This window comes from Eumetopias jubatus, unplaced genomic scaffold (genome assembly GCF_037043125.1).
Source record: "Eumetopias jubatus isolate StellerSeaLion01/CBP00866 unplaced genomic scaffold, mEumJub1_p1.0 scaffold_14, whole genome shotgun sequence".
Classification (NCBI taxonomy): Eukaryota; Metazoa; Chordata; class Mammalia; order Carnivora; family Otariidae; genus Eumetopias; species Eumetopias jubatus.
The window spans coordinates 18,407,788-18,430,033 of NW_028274820.1; the positions used below are offsets into that span (position 1 = coordinate 18,407,788).

At 41.2% G+C, this 22,246-nt stretch overlaps 1 protein-coding gene across 23 annotated transcripts in view; it reads left to right on the forward strand.

Annotated features, from left to right (window-relative positions):
- NRCAM (neuronal cell adhesion molecule) overlaps positions 1-22,246 on the forward strand; it is a 76,310-nt gene that overhangs the window by 48,797 nt on the left and 5,267 nt on the right. For 9 of the 23 annotated variants that reach the window (XM_088018551.1, XM_088018555.1, XM_028094512.2 and 6 more), the window contains 5 exons: positions 7-211; positions 2,672-2,794; positions 3,447-3,623; positions 17,349-17,480; positions 18,297-18,375. In XM_088018551.1, the coding sequence (XP_087874677.1) occupies positions 7-211; positions 2,672-2,794; positions 3,447-3,623; positions 17,349-17,480; positions 18,297-18,375 (716 nt within the window). Of the gene's footprint in view, positions 1-6; positions 212-2,671; positions 2,795-3,446; positions 3,632-4,699; positions 4,737-17,347; positions 17,481-18,296; positions 18,376-22,246 lie in introns of all 23 variants that reach the window. The other 14 variants (XM_088018552.1, XM_088018559.1, XM_088018549.1 and 11 more) reach the window with 6 other exon arrangements.

A 22,246-nucleotide genomic window follows, 5' to 3' on the forward strand; every position in this document is an offset into this window, starting at 1 on the left:
TTTCAGATTTACTACTGGAAGGCACAGAGTTCGTCTAAGAGAAACAGACGTCACCTTGAGAAGAAGATCCTCACTTTCCAGGGCAGCAAGACTCACGGCATGCTGCCTGGGCTGGAGCCCTTCAGCCACTACACACTGAACGTCCGCGTGGTCAACGGGAAAGGGGAGGGCCCGGCCAGCCCCGACAGAATCTTTAATACTCCAGAAGGAGGTAGGGGGCGGACATGACTGAGATCCTAGAACATATGGCACATCCTGAGAGGCTTTGCATTATAGAAGGGGCCCCACAAAGCTGGCATCTGTCAGCTTGTATGTGGCCCGAGGGTATGTGGGAGGCTTCACAGTGCAAAATGCTGCCCCAAGCCGTCCTCTCCTGACTTAAGTTTTCCTCCCCACTTAGTCACACTGTCAGAAACCTTGCTAATTTGATATTTATTTGGGTCATTAACTTTCTGATCTGCAGGGAGTTCTGTAACTTCTCTAACCCTCGGTTCCTTCATCTGAAAAGCATGAGCACTGATGTGATAACCTAAGAAAAGCACCTGGGAAGAAAAATAATCCTGTCATTTGTAGTTGACTTCTTTCCTGGTGCACCTTCATCGTTTCTGCTGAAGTTGAGATGAGGTAGAAGGTTGGAAGTCTTGACAAAATGGGTTGGGAAGACAAGGAAAAGCACTGCAAGAAGGGGCCATTGCAAGGGGAGGGGGAAGGAGGATCAAATATCCATGGATGCAGGGGTGGAGCACAAGGCATTTGGACACAGGGACACAGAGCCTAGCAGATGAGGGAGAGAGGGACAGTAGAGTAAGAAAGATAAGGATTCATCCATTTGAATTTTGCTTCAAGCCCGTATTAAAAATGAGCCAGATAACTTCTGTGGATTCCTTAGGTCTTTTTGATACAAGTAGTTCACAGACAAACTGGGTCCTGGCTCCTTTGAAGGGCTCACGATGTTGGCACCTGCCCAACATCCTCCGAGGGTCATCCTGTGTCCCACTCCCATCCTATGGCAATTGCTTGTCCTCAGTCTGTTGCTCCTTCAGAGGTTGAAGGCTTCTTCCTCTTGAGGCTTTCACTAGTGAAACCTCACTGCTCCTTGAGATGGTTCAGGGAAGGTGTCATAGTAGAGATGACCAGCGAATTAAAGGGTAAAGAAGAGAGGAAGTAGTATGTCCACACACATGATGGTATGAAACAATATGGCTCCTTCTCCTTCAAGAACTATAAGTCATGTAGCCAGGAATGGTGAGGAAAGAGAGGAAGGTGAGCAAGGGAGGACCCATACCATGGATGGTCTTACATGCTATGGGTATTAACCTGGAAGCCAGAGGCTCTTAACCTGAAGACTGTAGTCTCCTAGGGGGTCAGTAAATGGGTTTAGGGAGATCCATGAACCCCCTAACTTTATTTTTTTTATTTTTTAAAGATTTTATTTATTTTTTGACAGAGACACAGGGAGAGAGGGAACACAGCAGGGGGAGTGGAAGAGGGAGAAGCAGGCTTCCCGTGGAGCAGGGAGCCCAATGTGGGGCTTGATCCCAGGACCCTGGGATCATGATCTGAGCCGAAGGCAGATGCTTAACGACTGAGCCACCCAGGTGCCCCATGAACCCCCTAACTTTATATGCAATATGTGTTTACTTCTCTGGGGAGAGTTTTTGGCTATTGTCAGATTCTGAGAGGAGTGCCTTAGGGAAGCTGAGAACCATGTGCCAGGACTCAGGCACAGGCCACTGAGGGCCTCAAGTGGGGCAGTGGTAGAGAGGAGAGTAGGGAATGGATATGGTTGAGATGTACGAGGTGAAATTGACAGGATGTAGTGTCCCAGGAGATGGAGGAAATGAGGCAGAAGGAGAAATTCGGGTTGACTCCTTGGTTTCTGGCTAGAGTGACGGGAGAGACAGGGGTGCCATTAATGGGCCTAGGAAATATGGTGGGTGTGTAGAAAAGCTAGCGACCGTGAGGAAGAGCTGCCTCCATCCATCATCCTCATGAGGAAATGAATAAAAGAAGACCAGGCATTTGTCCTCTGGTGACATATGGCCAGCCTCAGCCATAGTGGACCTGACACCCTGTGGGTCGTCCCCAGAGTTTGGTGGGGCGGGGGGCGGTGGGGGGGGGGTCTGCCAGCACCGCAGCTTTTGTTCATCACCACGAGATTCTGGGCGTCTGTCAGCTCTCCAGAAAAGAACCACTCTGCACCTGGGCAGGCTGGCTCATGCCCAGAGCCCAGCAGGCAGGGTGTTCTGGCTGCTTGGAGACACCTGATTTGTTGGAGAAAACAGTTCTTAATAGCCCAGAACACAGCTGCATCTACCCAAAGGTCTGGTTAGAATAGTTTCACCAGTTTGCTTTTATTAAAACACCATTCACAAAACAAGTACCGTCTCTTTTAAAAATATTGGTTTGGATTCATCTAAAGGCAAAGTCTTTATGTATTTTGGAGGATGGCTTTAATGAGTCTAAATGGAAATGATGAGAAAAAAGAGGACGAGATTAGCTGGATGGTTTCTCATCACAGGTTTCTGGTAGTGTATTTTTGGCTGAATCGGGAGCAAGAGTGGGTTACAGAAAACCTCGGTGAATGGTGTGAACATGGTGTAGCACATCACCTGAATACATTCTGAAACATCCAAAAACCCTTTTGTTGACTCTGTGTTCTCACTCCAAGTCCCCAGTGCTCCATCCTCTTTGAAGATTATTAACCCAACACTAGACTCCCTCACTCTGGAATGGGACCCACCGAGCCGCCCGAATGGCATTTTGACTGAATACACCTTAAAATATCAGCCAAGTAAGTTACTGGGAGAAGGAAAGGGGGGAATATGATTTCAAAAGGAAAAAAACTTAGCTGTTTCCTTAAAATACAAACTGGTTATTTCTTTAGTGCTGTAGAATATATGCATATACCTTCAGGTGGTGTTCTAGAAGGAACTTCACATCAGACTTTCTAAAGACATATATGCTGTTGAAAATTGAAAATCAAGCAGTCTGTAGAATCCTACAGACCTTTGACCATGGGGTGGATGCTGTTGTTAGGTTAGGTAGGCATTAGTTATCTGTAACTAGAAAATGGTAAAAAAAAAAAAAAAAGAAAAAAAAGAGAAAAAGAGGGGTTCCTTTGGCACAAGACCTCTGAGGATGAGGTTTGGGGTTATCAGTACATGACACCACCTGCAAAAACACAGAGAAAAGAAATGCTATTGGAATCCACCCATAAAATTCGCCTCACTTATAAGCGGGTGGGGACTATATCTCCCCCTGTTTTGCGATCATGTAGAAGCTGTAAACGGCTAACGACAGTTATGTCAGGCAAGGAGTGAATGGATTACATTACACAGGGAATGTAATCCAAGTTTGACATTTTTGCTTGACACATTTATTTGTAATAGTATTCCTACAGCAATTAATGGGGAATGCACTTCTCTGTTGTCTCTTATTGCCAGTTAACAGCACCCACGAATTAGGCCCCCTGGTGGATCTGAAAATTCCTGCCAACAAGACACGCTGGACTTTAAAAAATTTAAATTTCAGCACTCGGTACAAGTTTTATTTCTATGCACAAACAGCAGCAGGATCCGGAAGTCAAATAACAGAGGAGGCGGTGACAACTGTGGATGAAGGTAAGATGCATATGTATAAAATTGACGGAACTCTTAGGTGTCGCGAGACCAGGGTCTTTGACCTGAGCGCATGCCTTCTCTTTCCTTGTGGAGGATCCATCTTACCCACCTAATGCGAACGCTTGTTTGTAATTTCCCATCCTGACATCTATAGAGTCAATTATTTAATTCATGTTAGGATAACTATTGGATATTTGTTTTCCGAGTCTGTGTGAAATTTTTAAACTGGCATTAAAATGTTGAGTTGAGAGTGGGAAGTTACAGTATTTTGCCACCCAGGAAGGCAGAGTTCAAGGCAATGTGTTTTCCTGTCTACAACTTAACATGTGTGTACATACACACGTACATACACGTGCATGTGATACACACATGTATGCGTACACCGCCACACATATCCTTGTGCAAATACATAGATGTAATTCTAATCCTGGTCTTGAGATACCAGAAGATAGTTTGCTAGGCCACGTACTGGTTGAGGATTTCTAGCAAGGAATATGAAACACTAATGAAATAGTGCATTTGTTTTGTGTTTGAGCACGGGACTTTGTATTTTGGTATGCCGTCTGGTACAGAGAAAGCAAAATAGTCCCATTAGAGTATCAAGAAAAGGAATTAATACTTCCTTCCCGACTTTAAAAAAAATTATTTTGAAAAAATTTTGATTCGATGAAAATGTCCAAAAATTTTACAAAAGATTTTCTGATTTTGCATGTCACTAAATTGTAGAATTTCTTGAAGGTTATTTATTCGATTATCTTCCCTAGCATGAGGAATTGACATTTCTACCCAAAAATTGGTTTGAAATACCGTAAGCCTTGTTCCATAAGAGGGAAATATGATAATGCACCTTAAGGAATGTGTGTATTTGATTGCTGGGTAAGCTTGGTAACACCTGGTAACACCCAGGTAACACCTGGGTAACACCAACATATCTCTGTCCCCTGTACCTGATGTGGGACACTTCATTCTTCTTGCATGCTTTGGCATTTTAATAAGTGTTTTTATATCGCTTTACATGCTCATGGGTGTGTTACATCTAACTATATAGTGTCCTATTTCTGTTTCCCTTCATTAAAGCTGGTATTCCTCCACCTGATGTAGGTGCAGGCAAAGGTAAAATCATTCATCTGCATGACTTTATACATGTGTGAAATTTGCAATGTTAAACATGGCGAAGTGCAGCATGGGTTAAAAAAAAAAAAAGATATAAAATGAGCTTTGAAAGACCAAATGGAAGAGAAGATCTTGGAAGATCTTGGCTTGAAAATTCATGTCTAGTCTTTTCCACAAGTAGAAAGCCACACACTGAATTCTACTAACCCTTCTTCACAAGACCCATCCCTGGAACAAACCCTCATCTTCACTTTTAATGATGGGATTGGGGCTGGATCAGACAGGACCCAAACTGTCACACATCCTCTCTGTGGCCACACCACATGCTCAGGGTTCAGAAATATTCCTCCTGTTCTGCAAACAGCCTGTAAGAACTCGATCAGCCGAGCTCTCCATTCTCATCTGATTTAGCCCTACTCCTTGTAGACACAGTGTCCTCTTTGCTGACACGACACCACACTGTCCATTCAGAGTTCCGGCTTAGTGATGCCCTCTAACTGGCCCTGAACCCACGGTCTCCCCACCAGGATCCCTCTGAGCAAGTCTTCCTGTCAGCCTGCATGCTCTGCCCAGTTGTGTGAATCCATCCTGTCTTCACCACGCCGCACACATCTCTTCCCCCTGGGGCATAGTGGAGTACTTCTGTTCTCCTTTGTCTCTCTCAGCTCTCTGGGTGAGAAAGGTGTGTTGGGAGAGCAGTGCTTAAATCCCCTGGGATAGGCCCTCCCGCCTGAGGCAGTCCCGAAGATCCTCCTCCATCCCCTTGGCCCTTGTTGATCTGTTAGCTTTTTCAAGAGCTGGGAGTCCCAGCCACAGGGCACTGTTTTCCTGGGGCGTCCCCCTGGCCAGGGGTGGTCTTGGACTTTGACAGACTTGAGTACAAATAGGAATGAAGAAGAAGACCAAGAGAAAGAAGTGCCTTGCCCGAAATTACTCAGATCTTGTGCGAGTACACCTGATTCAGATCTTTTTTTTTTTTTTAGAAATCTGCTTATATTCATAGCCTTGGTAAATAATAAACTGTAGGGCACCTGGGTGGCTCAGTTGGTTAAGCGACGGCCTTCGGTTCAGGTCATGATCCTGGAGTCCCAGGATCGAGTCCCACATCGGCCTCCCTGCTCAGCAGGGAGCCTGCTTCTCCCTCTAACCCTACCCCCTCTTGGGCTCTCTCTCTCTCTCTCTCTCTCTCTCTCAAATAAAATCTTTTAAGAAATAATAATAATAAACTGTAGATCAAATAGATTTTGAAGTGACTGAATACAATAGCCACGTTCACTAATCTTAATGTTGTGTACTTTGAGTCTTGAAAGAACGAAGCTGGGAAAATTCAAAATTTCCACAGTATGGTAGAAAGATATAAGCCTCCCCCTTACATGTATGCGCTTTGCCTCGCTTAATTAGATATCAATTAAAGTCCTTGGTTGTGTTACAGTAATTCCCTGCTATGTTCCCCTGGTAACCTTTCACTGAAGCATTCCAGAGAAAGCCTGGCCTCCTTCCCGATGGCGGTGGACGCGTCCCTGGGGCTCTGCCTGGAGTCAGTAGCTGTGTTAATTGTGCTGTAAGAGGGCTGTCTGTGAGTGAGCCTGAGTTTCCCACTGACTTGCCGTGTTAGAAGACAGCATGCATTCGCTGGAAAAAAGAATTATGCACTGATGTTAATGAATTAAAACCAATTAAGAGAAATCCTTATTAAAATAGTTTAGGTTCTACCATTTAATGTTACTAAATTGAATTGTGAGTTGCTTACGATGATAGAGACAAGCAAAAATGGACTGTCGGAAGGTTCACAAAACCCCTGATGTTGAAATCGGGTGGATCTCAGATAAGAAGAAAAATAGGGTTTAAATGTGTTTTAAAAACCTAAGCCCAACCTTATTTTTTTTCTACATTGCTTCTTTTAATAGTGCCATTGAACATTGCATAAAGTGAAGGCAAATGCCTTAAGACTTTTAACAGCTCGAGAAATAATTTGTTATCCTGGGTTTTCTTTCCTTAAAAATATCTCTTTTTTTGATCTCAGAATGAATTCTATTCTCTGTCCTTTTCTTCTCCATACAATTTAGATACTCTCTGAGAGAGGAGAAAAAGGAAAGTTCTCTATGATCCTGCTAAATTTTCATATTTTTATGGTTTTTCGCTTTTTCTTTGAAAGAGGGGCGCCTGGGTGGCTCAGTTAGTTAACTGTCTGCCTTCGGCTCAGAGCATGATCCCAGGGTCCTGGGATCAAGCCCCGCATCAGGCTCCCTGCTTGGCAGGAAGCCTCCTTCTCCCTCTCCCAACCCCCCTGCTTGTGTTCCCTCTCTCCCTGTGTCTCTCTCTGTCAAATACATAAATAAAAGATTTTTTGAAAAGAAGAGGATGAAAAGAATCAGAAATGGCTTGCTGAGAGAAAACAGGTGTGATATCCTCAGCTCTGGATGCATCAGCCTCTGGTGGCTTCAGTCCACCTCTTATCGAAGGGAAAAGAGATGCATCTGAGTTTACATTTTTTTAAATTTTCTTACAGATTTTAAGAGATGTTAATGAAACCCAAACTTACAAATATGTAATTGCAAAAAGGAGCATTTAAATCACTACTTAGAATCCAGGATAGTCCGTTTGGCTGTACTGCGTCATACCCACCTCTTCCCTTCCCATGCCTCAGTTGGGCATGGACACACTCCTGAGATCTTTAGGAGTCACTTATTTGGATCCATGTCCTTGTTTGAATAAAGCCTTTAGTGTCTGTGTAAGAGTAGTGGTTGTTTAGCTGCATCTGTTTAATTTCTGTGTCCTTTTAAATAGTTTCAGGGTCTGGGATTCTAGAAAATAAACCTGTGAAGGCATCTATAGAAGTGATCTGAAAAATCACAGCTAACGAGTTTGCCTTCTGGGCCAGTGTTGCTGACACGGCTTTACCCATAGCCTTTACTTTCTCATCCTTGGGACCATTCATCAGAACACTCTTGTGAGGTGACCAGTTGGGGTACAGAAATAGGGAGAGACTGACAGGTCAGAAACTGAACATGATTCTTGACATAATTAGCAGCAGACTGTGGTCAGCCAGTCAGGACGGAACAGAGCTGGGCACCAAGGAGCTGGTGACGAATCCTCTCTGTGGTCAGACTCTTCACTGTATAATTACACCTGAGTTGGTCCCACCACTACCAATGAGGTCAAGAAACAAGGAAAAGCTAAAGAATATGTAAACAAAAATCAAGTTTAAAGTCTGGCCCAAAGAACAACAACAAAATGACTATATAAAAAGTTCAGTCAGTTCAACAGCTGAAGTCTATCTACTGCATAAAATGCACCAGGCTTTTTTAAGGTACTGTGTACCCGGATGGTAAGACAGACCTTGCCTTTGATGTGCTAAAAATGTGGCAGCTGACACCAACACAGTAAAAAAAAAGAGTATAAACAGGGGCGCCTGGATGGCTCAGTTGGTTGAGCGACTGAGTCTTAGTTTCTGCTCAAGTAGTGATCTCATGGATTGTGGGATAGAGCCCCAGGTCAAGCTTTGCACTCAGTGGGGAGTCTGCTTGAAGGTTCTCTCAATCTGCCCCTCCCCCCATTCATGCTCTCTCGCTCTCTCTCAAATATATAAATAAATCTTTTCTTTAAAGAAGAGTAAAAATAGATGCTAAACTAGTAATTTGAACAATATTTTATCTAAGCATAGAGGAAGGAACCATTTATTTGCTCAAAGGGATCAAGAAAAATTTCACGAAAATAGTAATATTGAACTGGGCCTGGAAAGACAAATAGAATTTGGACAGATGAGTCCGGGGGTTGAGGTGCATAAATTCTTGGTAGGAGGCATAAGCAAAGGCATGGGCTTTGAGAATCCACAGGACCTTTCAGTTGTACCCAGAGACGTGACTGAAGAGGTAGATGAGGCCAGATGTGAATGATCCTTAAGGACCACGAATGTCTTGCTAAGGAAAGAGTGTTTACCTGTGGGCAAAGGTGAGCCATCCACCTTTCAAACACGGAGTGACAGGATCACATATGTAGTTCAGGAAGCTAAAATCTAGGTAGCTACACTGATGGGATCTACAAAGAAGGACTTAGGGTAGGGAGAGAGACAAGAGACAGGCTTTGCAGAAAGCTCCAAATAGAAATGACACTCTCAGTCCCTTGGCTCGCAGTCCAGAAAGTGGGTGAGTGGAGGGTAAAAGTGAGGAACCTTGGGATTCTCTGTGATGAAAGTATGATATCTTCTCTGACTGTCTTTAAGAATAAGCTAAATGCTTTTCTGTTGGAAGTGTTTCACTGTGCTTCTGCCTTGACCTCTCCCATCAATACACCAAGACTAAATTCCTCAGTTCTATGATTCCAAAATTTCTTAAAGAAAATTAATATTTTGCCTGGGATCTTTACCACTGATGTTGTACATATGTGTTTGTATTTATTATCTCTGTTGATTGATCATATTCCTATCATTATCTACTCTTTTAAAATCTCAGACGATAAAATCAAATAGCTCCACAGAATGACCCTAACATAATTCTGTAATCAGTTTCGCTCTCTGCTGTTTCCCTTAGCACAGAGGGGTACACTGTACACATAGGATGGTGAGTTATATCTCAGAGGTCAAGTGCATTATTTCGTTTCTTCAATATACAGAACTTAACTTATTTTTTTTAAGATTTTATTTATTTGAGAAAGAGAGAGAGCACAAGCAGGGGGTGAGGGGCGAAGGGAGAGGGGAAAAGCAGACTGCCTGCTGAGCAGGGAGCCCAATGCAGGACTCGATCCCAGGACCCTGGGATCATGACCCAAGCCCAAGGCAGACGCTTAATCAACTGAGCCACCCAGGCATCCAGAACTTACTCACCCTATGATGGGGTTACATCCCCATAAACCCATCATAAGTCAAAAATATTGTAAGTCATAAATGCATTCAATGCACGTAACTTACCGAAACTGGCTTAGCCTAGCCTACCTGACATGGTCTCAGAACACTTACATTAGTCTACAGTTGGACAAAATCGTCTAACACAAAGCCTATTTGATAATAAAATAGTAATTATTTCATGTAATTTACTGAAGACTGTACTGAAAGTGCAAATGGAACGGTCATGTGGGTACAGGATGGTTGTGAGTGTATAGGTTGTTCACTCGTGATCGCGTGGCTGAGAGGAGCTGCAGCAGGCTCCCCTGCCCGGCCTCATGAGAGTGTCGTACCACATACCACTAGCCCCAGAAAAGATCAAATTCCATTTCTACTGAACGCTTACAGATTTCACACCGTTGTAAAGTCAAAAAATCCGAAGTCGAACCGTTAAGTCGGGGACCGTCTGTACCTCTGTACCTCTCTTTCTGATTCTAAGAAATGATATTTCATGAAGTTAATTTCAGGAGAGGCCTTTAGCTTCCAAATTCTATAAAATAATTGGGAATTTAATTTTAGAGCTTAAGTCAGCCCTTGGACACTTTCTGATTTACTATCCTAGGACATTTTCTCTGAGATTATATGTTGATCTTATTTTTGGGACTACCCAAGTTAATATATCTGTAAGTATGTCATTTTTAGTTTAGGTTGTTGTGAGAAGGCCGAGAGAACGGTCAGCCTCAGATAGCCAAAAGACATTAGTCTTTTTTTTTTTTAAGATTTTATTTATTTATTTGAGAGAGAGAATGAGAGAGAGAGAGCGCACATGAGAGGGGGGAGGGTCAGAGGGAGAAGCAGACTCCCTGCTGAGCAGGGAGCCTGATGCGGCACTCGATCCCAGGACTCCAGGATCATGACCTGAGCCGAAGGCAGTTGCTTAACCAACTGAGCCACCCAGGCACCCAAGACATTAGTCTTTTAAAGGCTGTATATGTAAACCTTTCCTCAGAATCTTTAAAGACCCGCACTGAGCTGATAAGTAGAACTGAGAAGCAGCCGCCTAGTATTGGGGTTTACCTTGCAGTAAGATTCTGTTACCTCTGTCCCCAGCATTGCTCAGCAACCCTCTCCCCACCCCACATCCATAAATGAAGGCTGATGTTTCCTGGGACTCTATCTAATGGACAACAGTTTACATCATTCAGGACCCATATAACAGAACTCATCAATCTGAATATTGTACATCATTTTTCCTGATTATTCATTTATGTCCTATTCCTGCTTTTATAAAGGAAAACCCTTTCTGTTATGGAAGTGAAAAACGAGGGAACCCTAAATTTCAGCAATAAATCTTAAATTTAATTTTATTTGCACAATCTCAGAGGACTTCATCTTAGTTTATATTTGTGTGTTAGACGCTGCAGATCGATTGCTTGTTTGTTTTATTCTTCTGTTTTATATTTATCTTAAGCCATAAATCCCTGGATCAGGAAACTTACTGCCACAGCTGCAGAGACCAGTGCCAGTTATCAGTGGGGAGTCGGAGGGGCCAGAGCACGTGAACTTTTACCTTGAATATGATGTAGCTGGCAGTAAGAAGCAATTTCATTGTCTGGTTGTTAATTTGGGGGATGCATTTTAAGAGAGTAAGAACATTTTTAACGACTTACTGTGGATCATTCTGAAAAATAACTCGATCCAATTAAATGAATCCTGTTTATCTAAAAAAATTCTAGTGAACTGAACCATCAAACTGTATGTTTTATACATTGCTAGAAGTCTCTTTTGTTCCTGTTATTAAAAACAAGGGGCGTAATATGTTCTGTTGCATGTTATTTTCGTACTGTGGTACTTAAAACTGTTCTATACCCACAACATGTAAACAAGGGTAAGGTAGCAAAAAATTATATTTGTAAGTACAAGTAGGAAAGAAGAAAACTCTGTTCAAATTGGACTTTGAAGGAGCAAAAATCAAACTGACTAATCATTTTGCCCATACCACCCAACAGAATTTTATCAGAAATTTCAGAACATTAACACTTGGAGGGAACATCCATTATTTCAGTGTTTCAATGTTTAATGTAGTCCCCAGTCAGGCACCAATGTATAGCCCGGCCATGTCCACCAGGAGGCAGGGCAGCTTGAGTTTTCAGCCATTGATGAAAACCCATGGCCCCTCCCCAGTGCAGCCTGCTCTGCATGTGATAAACTGGGTGGCCAATGAATGTTTGTGACAACAGGTTGAACATTGTCCAGCTTTCTGTTCAGGCCTTTATCACACAAATAAATATTTTTAGAAGTAATTATTCCTTTAGGAAAATGAATACTCAGGAAAGGTTGAATCTATAACTTAGACAAATTTGAAAGCATTTAAGTGGGGCACCTGGGTGGCCCAGCCGGCCACCGGTTAAGTGGCTGCCTTCGGCTCAGGTCATGATCCCAGGGTCCTGGGATCGAGCCCTCTCCCACTCTCCCTGCTTGTGTGCTCTCCCTCTGTCAAATAAATAAAATCTTTTTAAAAAATGAAAGCATTTATGTTTACCAAAAGATTCATCTTGTGAACCCCAAAAAACAATTTTTCCATAGTTCACTTGAACTATTTAATGTATAACAATTCTTTTTATAAACATCGTTAGAGAAACAATAATTTCATAAGGCAAAGCGCAGGTAAAGAAGTTTCCTTTGCATTAAAAAGAAGATTTAATACACTGGGAATGTCTACAATGAATATGCAATCTCTATATCCAATCAATTTTTCTTTGAGGACATTTTCATGTAGTTTTTCATTTCAGTTGATTTATTTGGCATGACTAGATTTATAATCATCTAAAACGATAAACTTAAGCAGTCTAGATTTTGTCTTTAGTGTATAAAGAATTTTCCTTTCTTGGAGTGTTAAGTAACTTCCAGTTCCTCAAAATATTCACATTTGTTGTTTTTGCAAAACTCCCACAGACAAAGAAGAATGGAGGAAAGAAATTGTAAATGGTTCTCAGAGCTTCTTTGAGTGAAGGTGCCTAATGCCAGGAACATAGCAAGTTTGAATTGGTGCTGAGGGCGACTCTGGTTTTGTGAGTTCAGAGGATGTGTTTGAGATAGGCCCAGTTGGAGACAGGGGCCTAGTGGAGTTGGATTATGGGTAGGGCCATGAATGTCTTTCTGTGGGGCTCAGTTGGGTTGGGACTTGGGCTTTTTAATTGTCTTTGGCTCTTTATATCAAATGAATTACAGAATTGGGCAGATCACCGTCTAATCATGGCATAGGCAAAAACCATTACAAAAACAGAGATAAAAATGATTCTTAACTTACACTATGTAGGTAATTCAATTTTTCACATCCTTTACATGTGTCAACCTTCCCTTGGAGTTAGGATGGAATTTTCGAAATGCTTTTGAAGCTAAAATGATTCCTTCATAGAGTTACGATTTTTTTATGTCACAAGGGGACTATAATCAGCACAAACCTGCAGTCTGGTTAGACAACTGAGGTAAAGATTATTATACTTGAATAGAATGAGAAATCGTTCATATCATGTATCTCTTGTGACCACACCAAATTTGACTGCCTGCATAATTTTCGTTCTTTGAATGGTATCATAATACGCAACAAGTGATTAAAGTTTCTAAAATAATGTTCATGTAAGATGCGAGAATATTCATACCAACTCATAAGATGGAGAATAATCCCTGCTAACCTAAATTAGAGAAGGGCTGTGTGGCACAGACTCACTTTGTGATTCATCCATCCGTGTTACTTCTGTTCCATAGCCTTGTGCATTCTTGAGGAGATGCTGCATTTGCTATAGAACCCGTAGGCAAAATGCATTTTGTGTGTGTCTTTCATTACACAAGCATTGTGATTTTCAAAGTCATGTAAAGTCATACATCATGTATAAGATCTACAATCACGAGCAGTTTTTAAAACAAGAAATCAAAGGTAATATTTGGTAACTTATCAAACTACATTTTAAGCTATTTGTGAGCAAAAATCATAATGTGTAAAGAGAAAACCACTTTTCTGTAATTTTGTTCCTTGTGTTTTCACAACCGCATGTGGACAGAGCTCTAGGAAAGCACTGCGTTAGACTGAGAAGAGGAATATCAACTAACAGTTAGGATTACAGGGTGTTTTTTTGTTAGTGATGGCTTCTAATTTCAAAATATGAAAAGCTCAGGGAGATATGTTGTCCACTGATAGCTGGAAGGCTAACGATAGTCACAGTGCTAGCATTTCATGAGCTCGAAATTCTACCAGGCGACTGGTTTCCAGCGGCTTCCCTCGTTCAGTCTGTCCAGAAATCCTATGAAGTGGGCAGTGCTCCTTCCCCCTTAGGTGTCAGGTCAGTAGCATGTCACCAGGCTGGAATGTGAGAGAGCCTTCCAGCGCTGGAGGAGATGCTCTCACGACATCCCCCCCGCCCCCCGCCGGGGTCACAGAGCCCACGTCCCGAGGGAAACAGGCTGGACTGACCACTTCGTTTGGCGCTCGGCGCATGTTCTGGTCCCCTGAAGGCTCCAGAGTACACCTAGCTTGCAGCGCTAGCTCGAATTAGATCCCATCTATGACATCAAATGTGATGGTTTTTTGTCCTTTTATGGGACAGAAGGCAAACCCTTTAGAAAAGTTTTTTCCTCCAGTGTTGCCGTACCTACAGTGCTGGCTACCCCTGACAGCTTGTTCAAGGTGAGCCGTCGCAGTGGGTGCGCCATTCCTGCATGCCCGCAGTGGAGGTAGGATGAGGCCACACCAGTTATTGTCACCTTTGACATATAAATGTAACTATGAAAGAGAGTGTTAATTCAGTACTGTCTCCAAACTTTGGCCAAGGAAATGTTCTGCTCTTTCTGTACAATTCTAACTATTTTAATTCAACAGCACATTTGTAGGCTTAATGGATTCTTCATAAATAGCCATTTATTCACTCTGTCCCTTCCACATTATTCTGTTATTCTAAGCATTTCCTCAGAGGCCTACCACCACAGGGCACAGGTTGGCCAGAAGACAGCGAGCAATGTGTTGGCAGAACCCTTGTTAAAACTGACTTCTAGGAAACAAAGCAAATTTTATTCCTCTGGCTTATTTTCTTTTTTCACATTCTTTATATTTATCTATTCATTTAATTTATCGCTTTATGGATTACTCAAGAAATACATGAACATAATTTTATTGTAAAGATTTAAATAAAATGAAAATCCTCTTTAATTCTCCTACTCAATCCTACAAGTACCTGCCCATTGGAACCCAGATTCAAGAAGAAAAAGCCCCACAGGTTTCGGTATGTGTGTTTGTGTGTGTGTGTGTGTGATGCACAGTGGTGGCCATGACTTGGGTTTGTATGTACATCTGCAGTTAAGATGATTTTAGAATGTCTTGGGAAGAAACGAAGCCTCTCATAGTCATTCCAGGCTTTAGATCCCTTCTTCTATGGATGAGAAGTCAAGAAAAGTTATTTTTCACTTACCTAATTTTTGTTTTATACCAACTTCTGGTGCACTTGTGTGCGCCTCTGTGAGTGTGCACACTCACACACCTGTTAACGCGCTGTGTCTGCCTAACCTTACATAGTCTGGTGGGAACATACTTGATGCTTTTTTTCTTTAGACATAGAGGTAGAAATTCAAAATCCATTTGGATATTCCTGTATCGACTGTCAAAGAAACATTTCCACTTTTTGCATAGTTGCACGTAGCAAGCTGCCCAGAGGCAGCTCAGTTGTGGCCACCACCATCTTTATGTGACAATGTCTGTGCTAGCATTTGGGTATCTTACTGCATCTTGCCCTTATTGGTTGCATTTAGTTGGATGGAAAGTGTAGATGCAGCTACTCCTACAACGAGGCTGTAAATGATTAACTCTTCAACTTCAATCAGAGGCTCAGTTTTGGTGAAAAAGCACACAGTCAAAGACCATGTGCAAATTTGAAAAAAAACGCATTGCCAAGGAGTATGTGGTGATGGACTTTTCAAATCTTTTTGCCTGTCTCAGAATGGAAAGTCCCTGTAGCCTTGTATTTTTCGCAAAGACTTCTGCAGATGTCTGGGCTTGTTTTCCGGAATGCATGAGAGCAGTAGAGCATTCAGCTAGTATCTCGGGAGTCGGACAGACTCAGTCCAACTCCAGCCGTCAGGCAAGTCCTTTCCATTCCCGGGGCACGGGTGTACTCCTCCCACCCACCTCAAAGCACTGCTGTGAAAATTAAATCGGATGTTGCCCTCAGCCTAGTGCCCAGCACACAGTAGGAGTTTCAGGATGTTAGCTCTCATTATCCCTGTCATCTTCTCCATCATCTTCATGGTCATGGTGTGTGTATGCAGGAGAGCACAGCCTGCACTCCTGCCTCGGTTGGATCTAGTCATGATACAACTCAAAACCCCTCAAACCCACGAGGCACCAGTGGCCATTGAGAAAGGCCACTGGCATTTGATTTATAATCCAGATGGTGTATTTCCACTTCTCATGTTATTTCTTAACCACACATGCACACATTCTTCACATCCTTCTTCATGCTTGATTTTAAGCATTTCATTTTTCGCCTTCTGCTTTGTGTGGAGAAAAATAAGGCAACGAGGTTCTATTTTGGCCATGGAGGATGGAACCTGGGATCTGTGTAGCCATGTTTGTTTCTGCATCCAGAGATCACATATACCCAACCCAGCCATGTTAAATGCACTCAGAAGAAACTCAGTCACATTAAAAGCATGATACAGGCATGCTTGTGAATCAAAAGAAGAAAACCTTTTACTTTGATTATGGTCAAAAGAAAAAAATAAAAGCCTTTGTAAAAAAAAAGTTTCATACGAATTTATTTAAACAAATCCTCATGGGCATGTCTGAATAGCCATTGATGCTGCACTTTGTCCCATTTGATTGACACTTTTGAATAATACCAGAAATGCTAATTATTCTGTGTTTTTCTTAGGAGATTTGCATACTGGGACTAGTTGAATATGGGGCTTCACGTTTATTGACTCAAACAGAATAGATGAAGACAAAGACTATGTATATATGTGAATGAGTATTTTCTCCTTAAACTGGTCATTTATTCCAATAGTGATTCTGCTGATCAAGCTACCTTTCAAAGTCTTTTAAATGGATCCAAAGCAATATTGAATATCAAATATTGATCCTTTGAGGGTAAATTGGATTTTCCAGAAATTTCCAAAAATCTTTTAGAACCAACTCTTGTAAATGAGATGAATACCAAATCTAAGTAATGTTTTAGGTGCAAATTGAGATGCTATATAAAATAATAAGGCTGGCTGTCTTATGTGGACAGGTTTCTTGTGTGGACAAGTTTTCTTTTTTAATAGAAGATTTCCAAAACATTTTGAAAAATGGCAACATCATTGCAATGATATGTTAGCCTCCAAAAGCAGTTCCTTTGAAGGAAAAATACTCCATTAGATGTATACATTCTGTTTTAAAATTCAGTCTTACATTCTTACCATTGTACTTAATGTACAGTTTATCTGTAGACAGTACTTTTAAAACTGACTTGGGACTATGTTTCTATTGAGAATATATAGTTAAAATAACTGGGAACACAGTGGCCAGATTTGTTAGCATTTGATGGTATTAGCATTCAGATTTTGCTATTTGAATTTTTTAAGTAATGAAGATTTTTCAAAGTTTGTATATAACTCCTGATTGATAACTGACAGATTTCAATTTGGGGCACATGTAAAATGTATAAAAGCTCATTTACTATGGTAATTTTTTACTGCAAGAGACTACAACAGTTCTCATTTCCCCCTTAAGCCATGCCCCCTGATGCCACTGATTTGTTTTCCAGCAATGGCGAGCCGGCAGGTGGATATTGCGACTCAGGGCTGGTTCATTGGTCTAATGTGTGCTGTCGCTCTCCTTATCTTAATTTTGCTGATTGTTTGCTTCATCAGAAGAAACAAGGGTGGTAAATATCCAGGTAAGAAAGAAAGATTAAAATTGCCTTAGAACGCTGCATAATTATTCAAAACTATAAAGAAATAATGAGAGTGATCATGTAGATTGCAATAAGCATATTTTCCCAGAGCCATAAATTTGGACTTTCTGTCCAAACAATTTTTGATCCCTTTTTTTTTATAATGGGAGCCTAAACATTGTCAAGGATCAGAAGGTATTTGGGGGAGTAAATTCATCTGTTCTCTGAAGATTATTAGTGACTCTGCTTCCTTAGGTTCCACCTAAGTCACAAGGGCTACACCTAAAATCAACAGGCAGAGGGGGAAAGTATATGGAATCTTCTGGAGGAAATACTGCATGAACTATCATGATGTGTAACATTGCTTTTCCTCTATGGCTAATGTTTTGCTCAATTCAGTGGATCCAATGAATTTATATTTTCTTTACTTGGCCATTTCCCCTTCAGTGACAAGGAAAAAAAATCTGCAAAAGCAGAGATGTGCTGAAACAATTTGTAACCTTGAATATAGTTAATGAATAGATGGGCCAAATAGGGGAGAGATCTTGGAGACTTCAGACTTATTCCTTCATCAGTAGGATGCTCATAGGAAGTCAACTTTATATGTTAACAAATGTTCATTCTCTTAGGTTGTCTCAAAGAGACTAAAACAGCAAAGTATATGCATGGCCACATAATCCATCTGTTGTGGTACAACATATGCTGTGTATAGAATTATTTTCTACTGCTATCTATCTATCTCAGGGAGTGCACTCTTTAAAACTTTGAATAAGGAAACATGGAATCAATAGGTAATGTTATCACTTTGAAATTTTTTAGTCAAAGAGAAGGAAGATGCTCATGCTGATCCTGAAATCCAGCCTATGAAGGAAGACGATGGCACTTTTGGAGAATACAGGTGAGCCACTGCTTCTGAGCCTCCCTTCACCCTTCCCGTCCTGCCCACACACTGTGCTCATACAGACTCCCGCCAATAGGATGAGGCCAGGGACAGGCTCTGTGGCACTGCATATTTTCCTCCAATACTAGTTTAGAAACACTTCCATGTCTACATGGCTACACATCCCCAATGAAAATATTCTCACTTTTCATTAAAAAATAAATTTCCATTTTAGTCGTGGGTTTGGAGACAGAGTACCTTCCACCCCGCCATATTTTTCCAGAGGCATTGCTGTATTGCTCAACCTAGGAAAAGCTGGTGTGTTATAGTAAGAGTTAAAGCAACAATAAAAACCCTACCAAACCTGCATTATAAAGGAAACTACACCTGTCATTTTCTAAGTAGTGAGTTTATAAAATTGGTGTTACTTTTTTTAATCCTGGATTTAATGCTTCTTTTTCCAAAAGAAATACCCATATCCTGTCCATTAATCATGAAAGGATGGCAAGGTTCTTTTAGAAGCTGTAAATTACTAAGAATATCATAGACCTCTAGGCAGTGTGTTAATTCACAGGACTTTGATAATACGTTCTTGGCTTGGCTCCATCATTAGGGATAAATTTTAACATAACCTATGTGCTAAGTAATGAAAAGAGGGGGGGAGAGAGGGAGAGAGACTCTTTAAATAAAGATAGTCTTATCTAGGATTTATATGTCTTTTTAAAAAGAAATAGTTGATTATTTTAGACATGTTTAAAATCAGAAACAAGCTCTATATTTATTCCTTTAAAAAGTTGGGATTGGGGTGTTCCAAAGGAATACTTCTATTTATAAAATGCCTTTATACCTTGTTTTTTCTATCAGCTTCTTGACTATAGAAATACAGTCTTTTAAATATGCACTGAGCCCAGATTGAGCCTTTTTTGGCAGATGAAAAGGCTTTTAGGTGAAATAAAATATTTCCCTGTTGTGATTGCCAGATGACATTTATAGATATTTGTGCTAATTTTTACTCATCTCTGGAGCTCAATGCCAAGGTTAAGAAATATGATAACTGATTGAAAAAAAATATATTTTGGATACATTTGGTTTCATATCAGTTTCCATGCAGATACAAGTGTTTGGACTTTGTGCCTTAGCACCTACACCTTCAGATATTCTGATCTTCTCTTCCACAGAGATGATTATGATTTGTAAAACTTCTCAGAATTTCTGTACCTCATGATACAGAAAGATGTCTAGTGAGGGTTGTCTGGATGTCACATGTTGACTCTGGGACTCAAAGTTTGTGGAAGCTTCCTGGGCCACCCCCTCCCCCCCACTCTCCACAGTACATGGTAGGGCAGCGTGCAGATGGCTGTGGCCTAGGGAAGCCATGTGTGACACTGGGTGAGTTGTAGTCTTTGCTGATATAATTCACTCTTCTACATGTTTTTCCCGTAAAGCAGGTGAGGCGATAATAACTAAATAACTTCTTAGCGTTCTTGTGGCTAGAATATTATACAAGATAGGCACACCACTCCCTTCTTTATTACAATGAAGCTACATCTTCCATGTAGCCTGAAACACCTCTGTATTGGCATTAATCGGAAAGAAAGCATGGCACCTCCTGCATTCCTGTTGTCCGTCATCGTGCTTAAATCGATCTGGCGATGTACTGCTCGCCTCGTGGCTCCCAAATGTCAGCTTGCTTTTACAGTGGTGTGAAACCAGGGTCTGATGTAATGTGACGTTCTCAGGGCAACCATGCTGCCTACTCCGTAGAAATGGGATTGAAATCGAGGTTGAATAGGAACTAGCCGGGAATCCAGAAATTGTTATTTTTATGGTCAACCCAGCCCTACCCTTGATTACTTTAGATATGGCACTTGATGTGTCTGGGTCTCCATTTCTTTCATCTATAAAATGATACAGTTGTTCAACTATTAGATGATCCCTGAAGGCTTCTAGTTTCTACGATTTCTAACCTCCTCCATGAGATATCTGCTAACAACCTTTAATATGATTTGGGCTTCAGAGCGGTCCATGCCAAGTATTTGATGACTGGCCTCATTATCACTATGTTTACATTTCTTTCGCCATATTTCTTTGTCTTGGTGTTCATGCATACACAACATGTTTGTGAAGTGTTTTCATGTGGCTGTCTTTAACTCATGCCTTGAGCTCCTCAGAAGAGACTTTTCTTTGGGCCTATCAAGTACAGACCCGTTGGTTCACATGTGAAGACAAAACTGTTTGTCACACATACAATTACATTGATGTGGGAGGTACCAAGGGAAGGTTCTGATGGGTGTCTAAAACTTAATACACAAACCAGTAATTTTTTTTTTTTTTTTTACCTAAACTGCCAAGTCCATAAGGACAGTCAATCCCACAAGTGAAGTCACTTTCCCAAGTACCCAACCACCCTTGCTACAGCTGTGGCTTTGTCCTGTGACTTCTTGACGCTACCTCAGAATTTTTTTCCCTGTGGATTCTTTTCTACCTAAAGAGGAAAAAAAAAAAAGACTTTTAGTTTCTTAGATGTTACGATGAATGAAAACGGTTCCAACTGTTTATTACAACAGATTTTTTATTTTAAATAATACATTGAAGTGTCATTCTCCTTCCTAAATCACCAGGGTCCCTTCTCTGCTTTGCACCTTCTGGAAGTTTTGAGCTCTGTATTATTTATTGATGCTTATTGTTTTTCATTCTGAAAATAAATTAGTATGCGGATCACACGCCAACACAGACAAAAGTAGGGCTATCGCTAAATGTAAATTAATTCTGTTTACGATTTGCTCGTTCTCCAGCTTGAGGATGAAACAGTTTCTACATGGTTGGCTCTGAGCCAGGGGATATTTCATAGTGCAAAGAGGGATGGAACTTCACTGGCCAAATTTGATTTTTTTTTTCCCGTAAGCTGTAACCTTGTGCCCTCCCTCTAACTCCCACCCCCAAGCAGTGACCCTCTGGTGGAAGCCTGCAGCTTTCTTTGTTTGTTTCTTTAATTATACAGACAGTAGGATCTGCATCCTTACTAGCATATAGAAAAATCAGAGAAACAATGCAACCAACCGTGTAAGGATTTTTTTTATTCTTTAGATCCATTCCTTTAAAAACCAGAATGAACCTAGGTCATAAAGACTATGATCATGGTACTTGAACCCATAGCATACATGGAGGCTCTGGGCATGGGAATCTTGTCATTTAAGTGAGTGAACAGTATAAATAATGATGGACATTTAGAGGGAGGGTTTGGGTTGTGAAGGTCAGTCGAACTGCGGCAAGATTTGGCAGTGGTGGGATGGTGACCACAGGAGAGTCAGACCGAAAGATCACAGATTTGTCTGTTGCTGCTGGATTTTGGTCAGTAGACATTCAGTAGGTACCTCCTGTGTGCATAGCCCTGAATGAAGTGCTACTGCAAAAAAGGTGGACTCCTTAAAATTCATCCTGAGGGTAAGAGAAAGGAAAAAATATATATACACTCCATTGCTTTGTTGGACATCATGAAATTCACGAAAAATAAAAATTTTCTGATGTTAGAATTCTGAAAAATTTCTAAAAATGCCCATCATCTCTTCTATTGTGATTTTACAATGAATTCATTCATTCAACCCGTATTTATTGAGTGCCTACTGTATGCCAGGCTGTGGGGATATTGAAAATGATAGAATGTTATCTCACTAGTTTATAGTCTAGTGAGGGATCCAGGGAATAAAAGAAGAGTCAGCATCGTGTGAAAAGTGCTATGAAAGAGATATAGCTCAGGCTGGAAGCCAAAGCCACCTGGGTGGATGGAAGGAAGGTGAGGTGGGAATCCTTCCCTGAGGACGCGGCGCAGGAGCTGAGTTCTGGTACCGTGATGGGAACATTCCTTTACACTGCAAAACCATCTTCATGC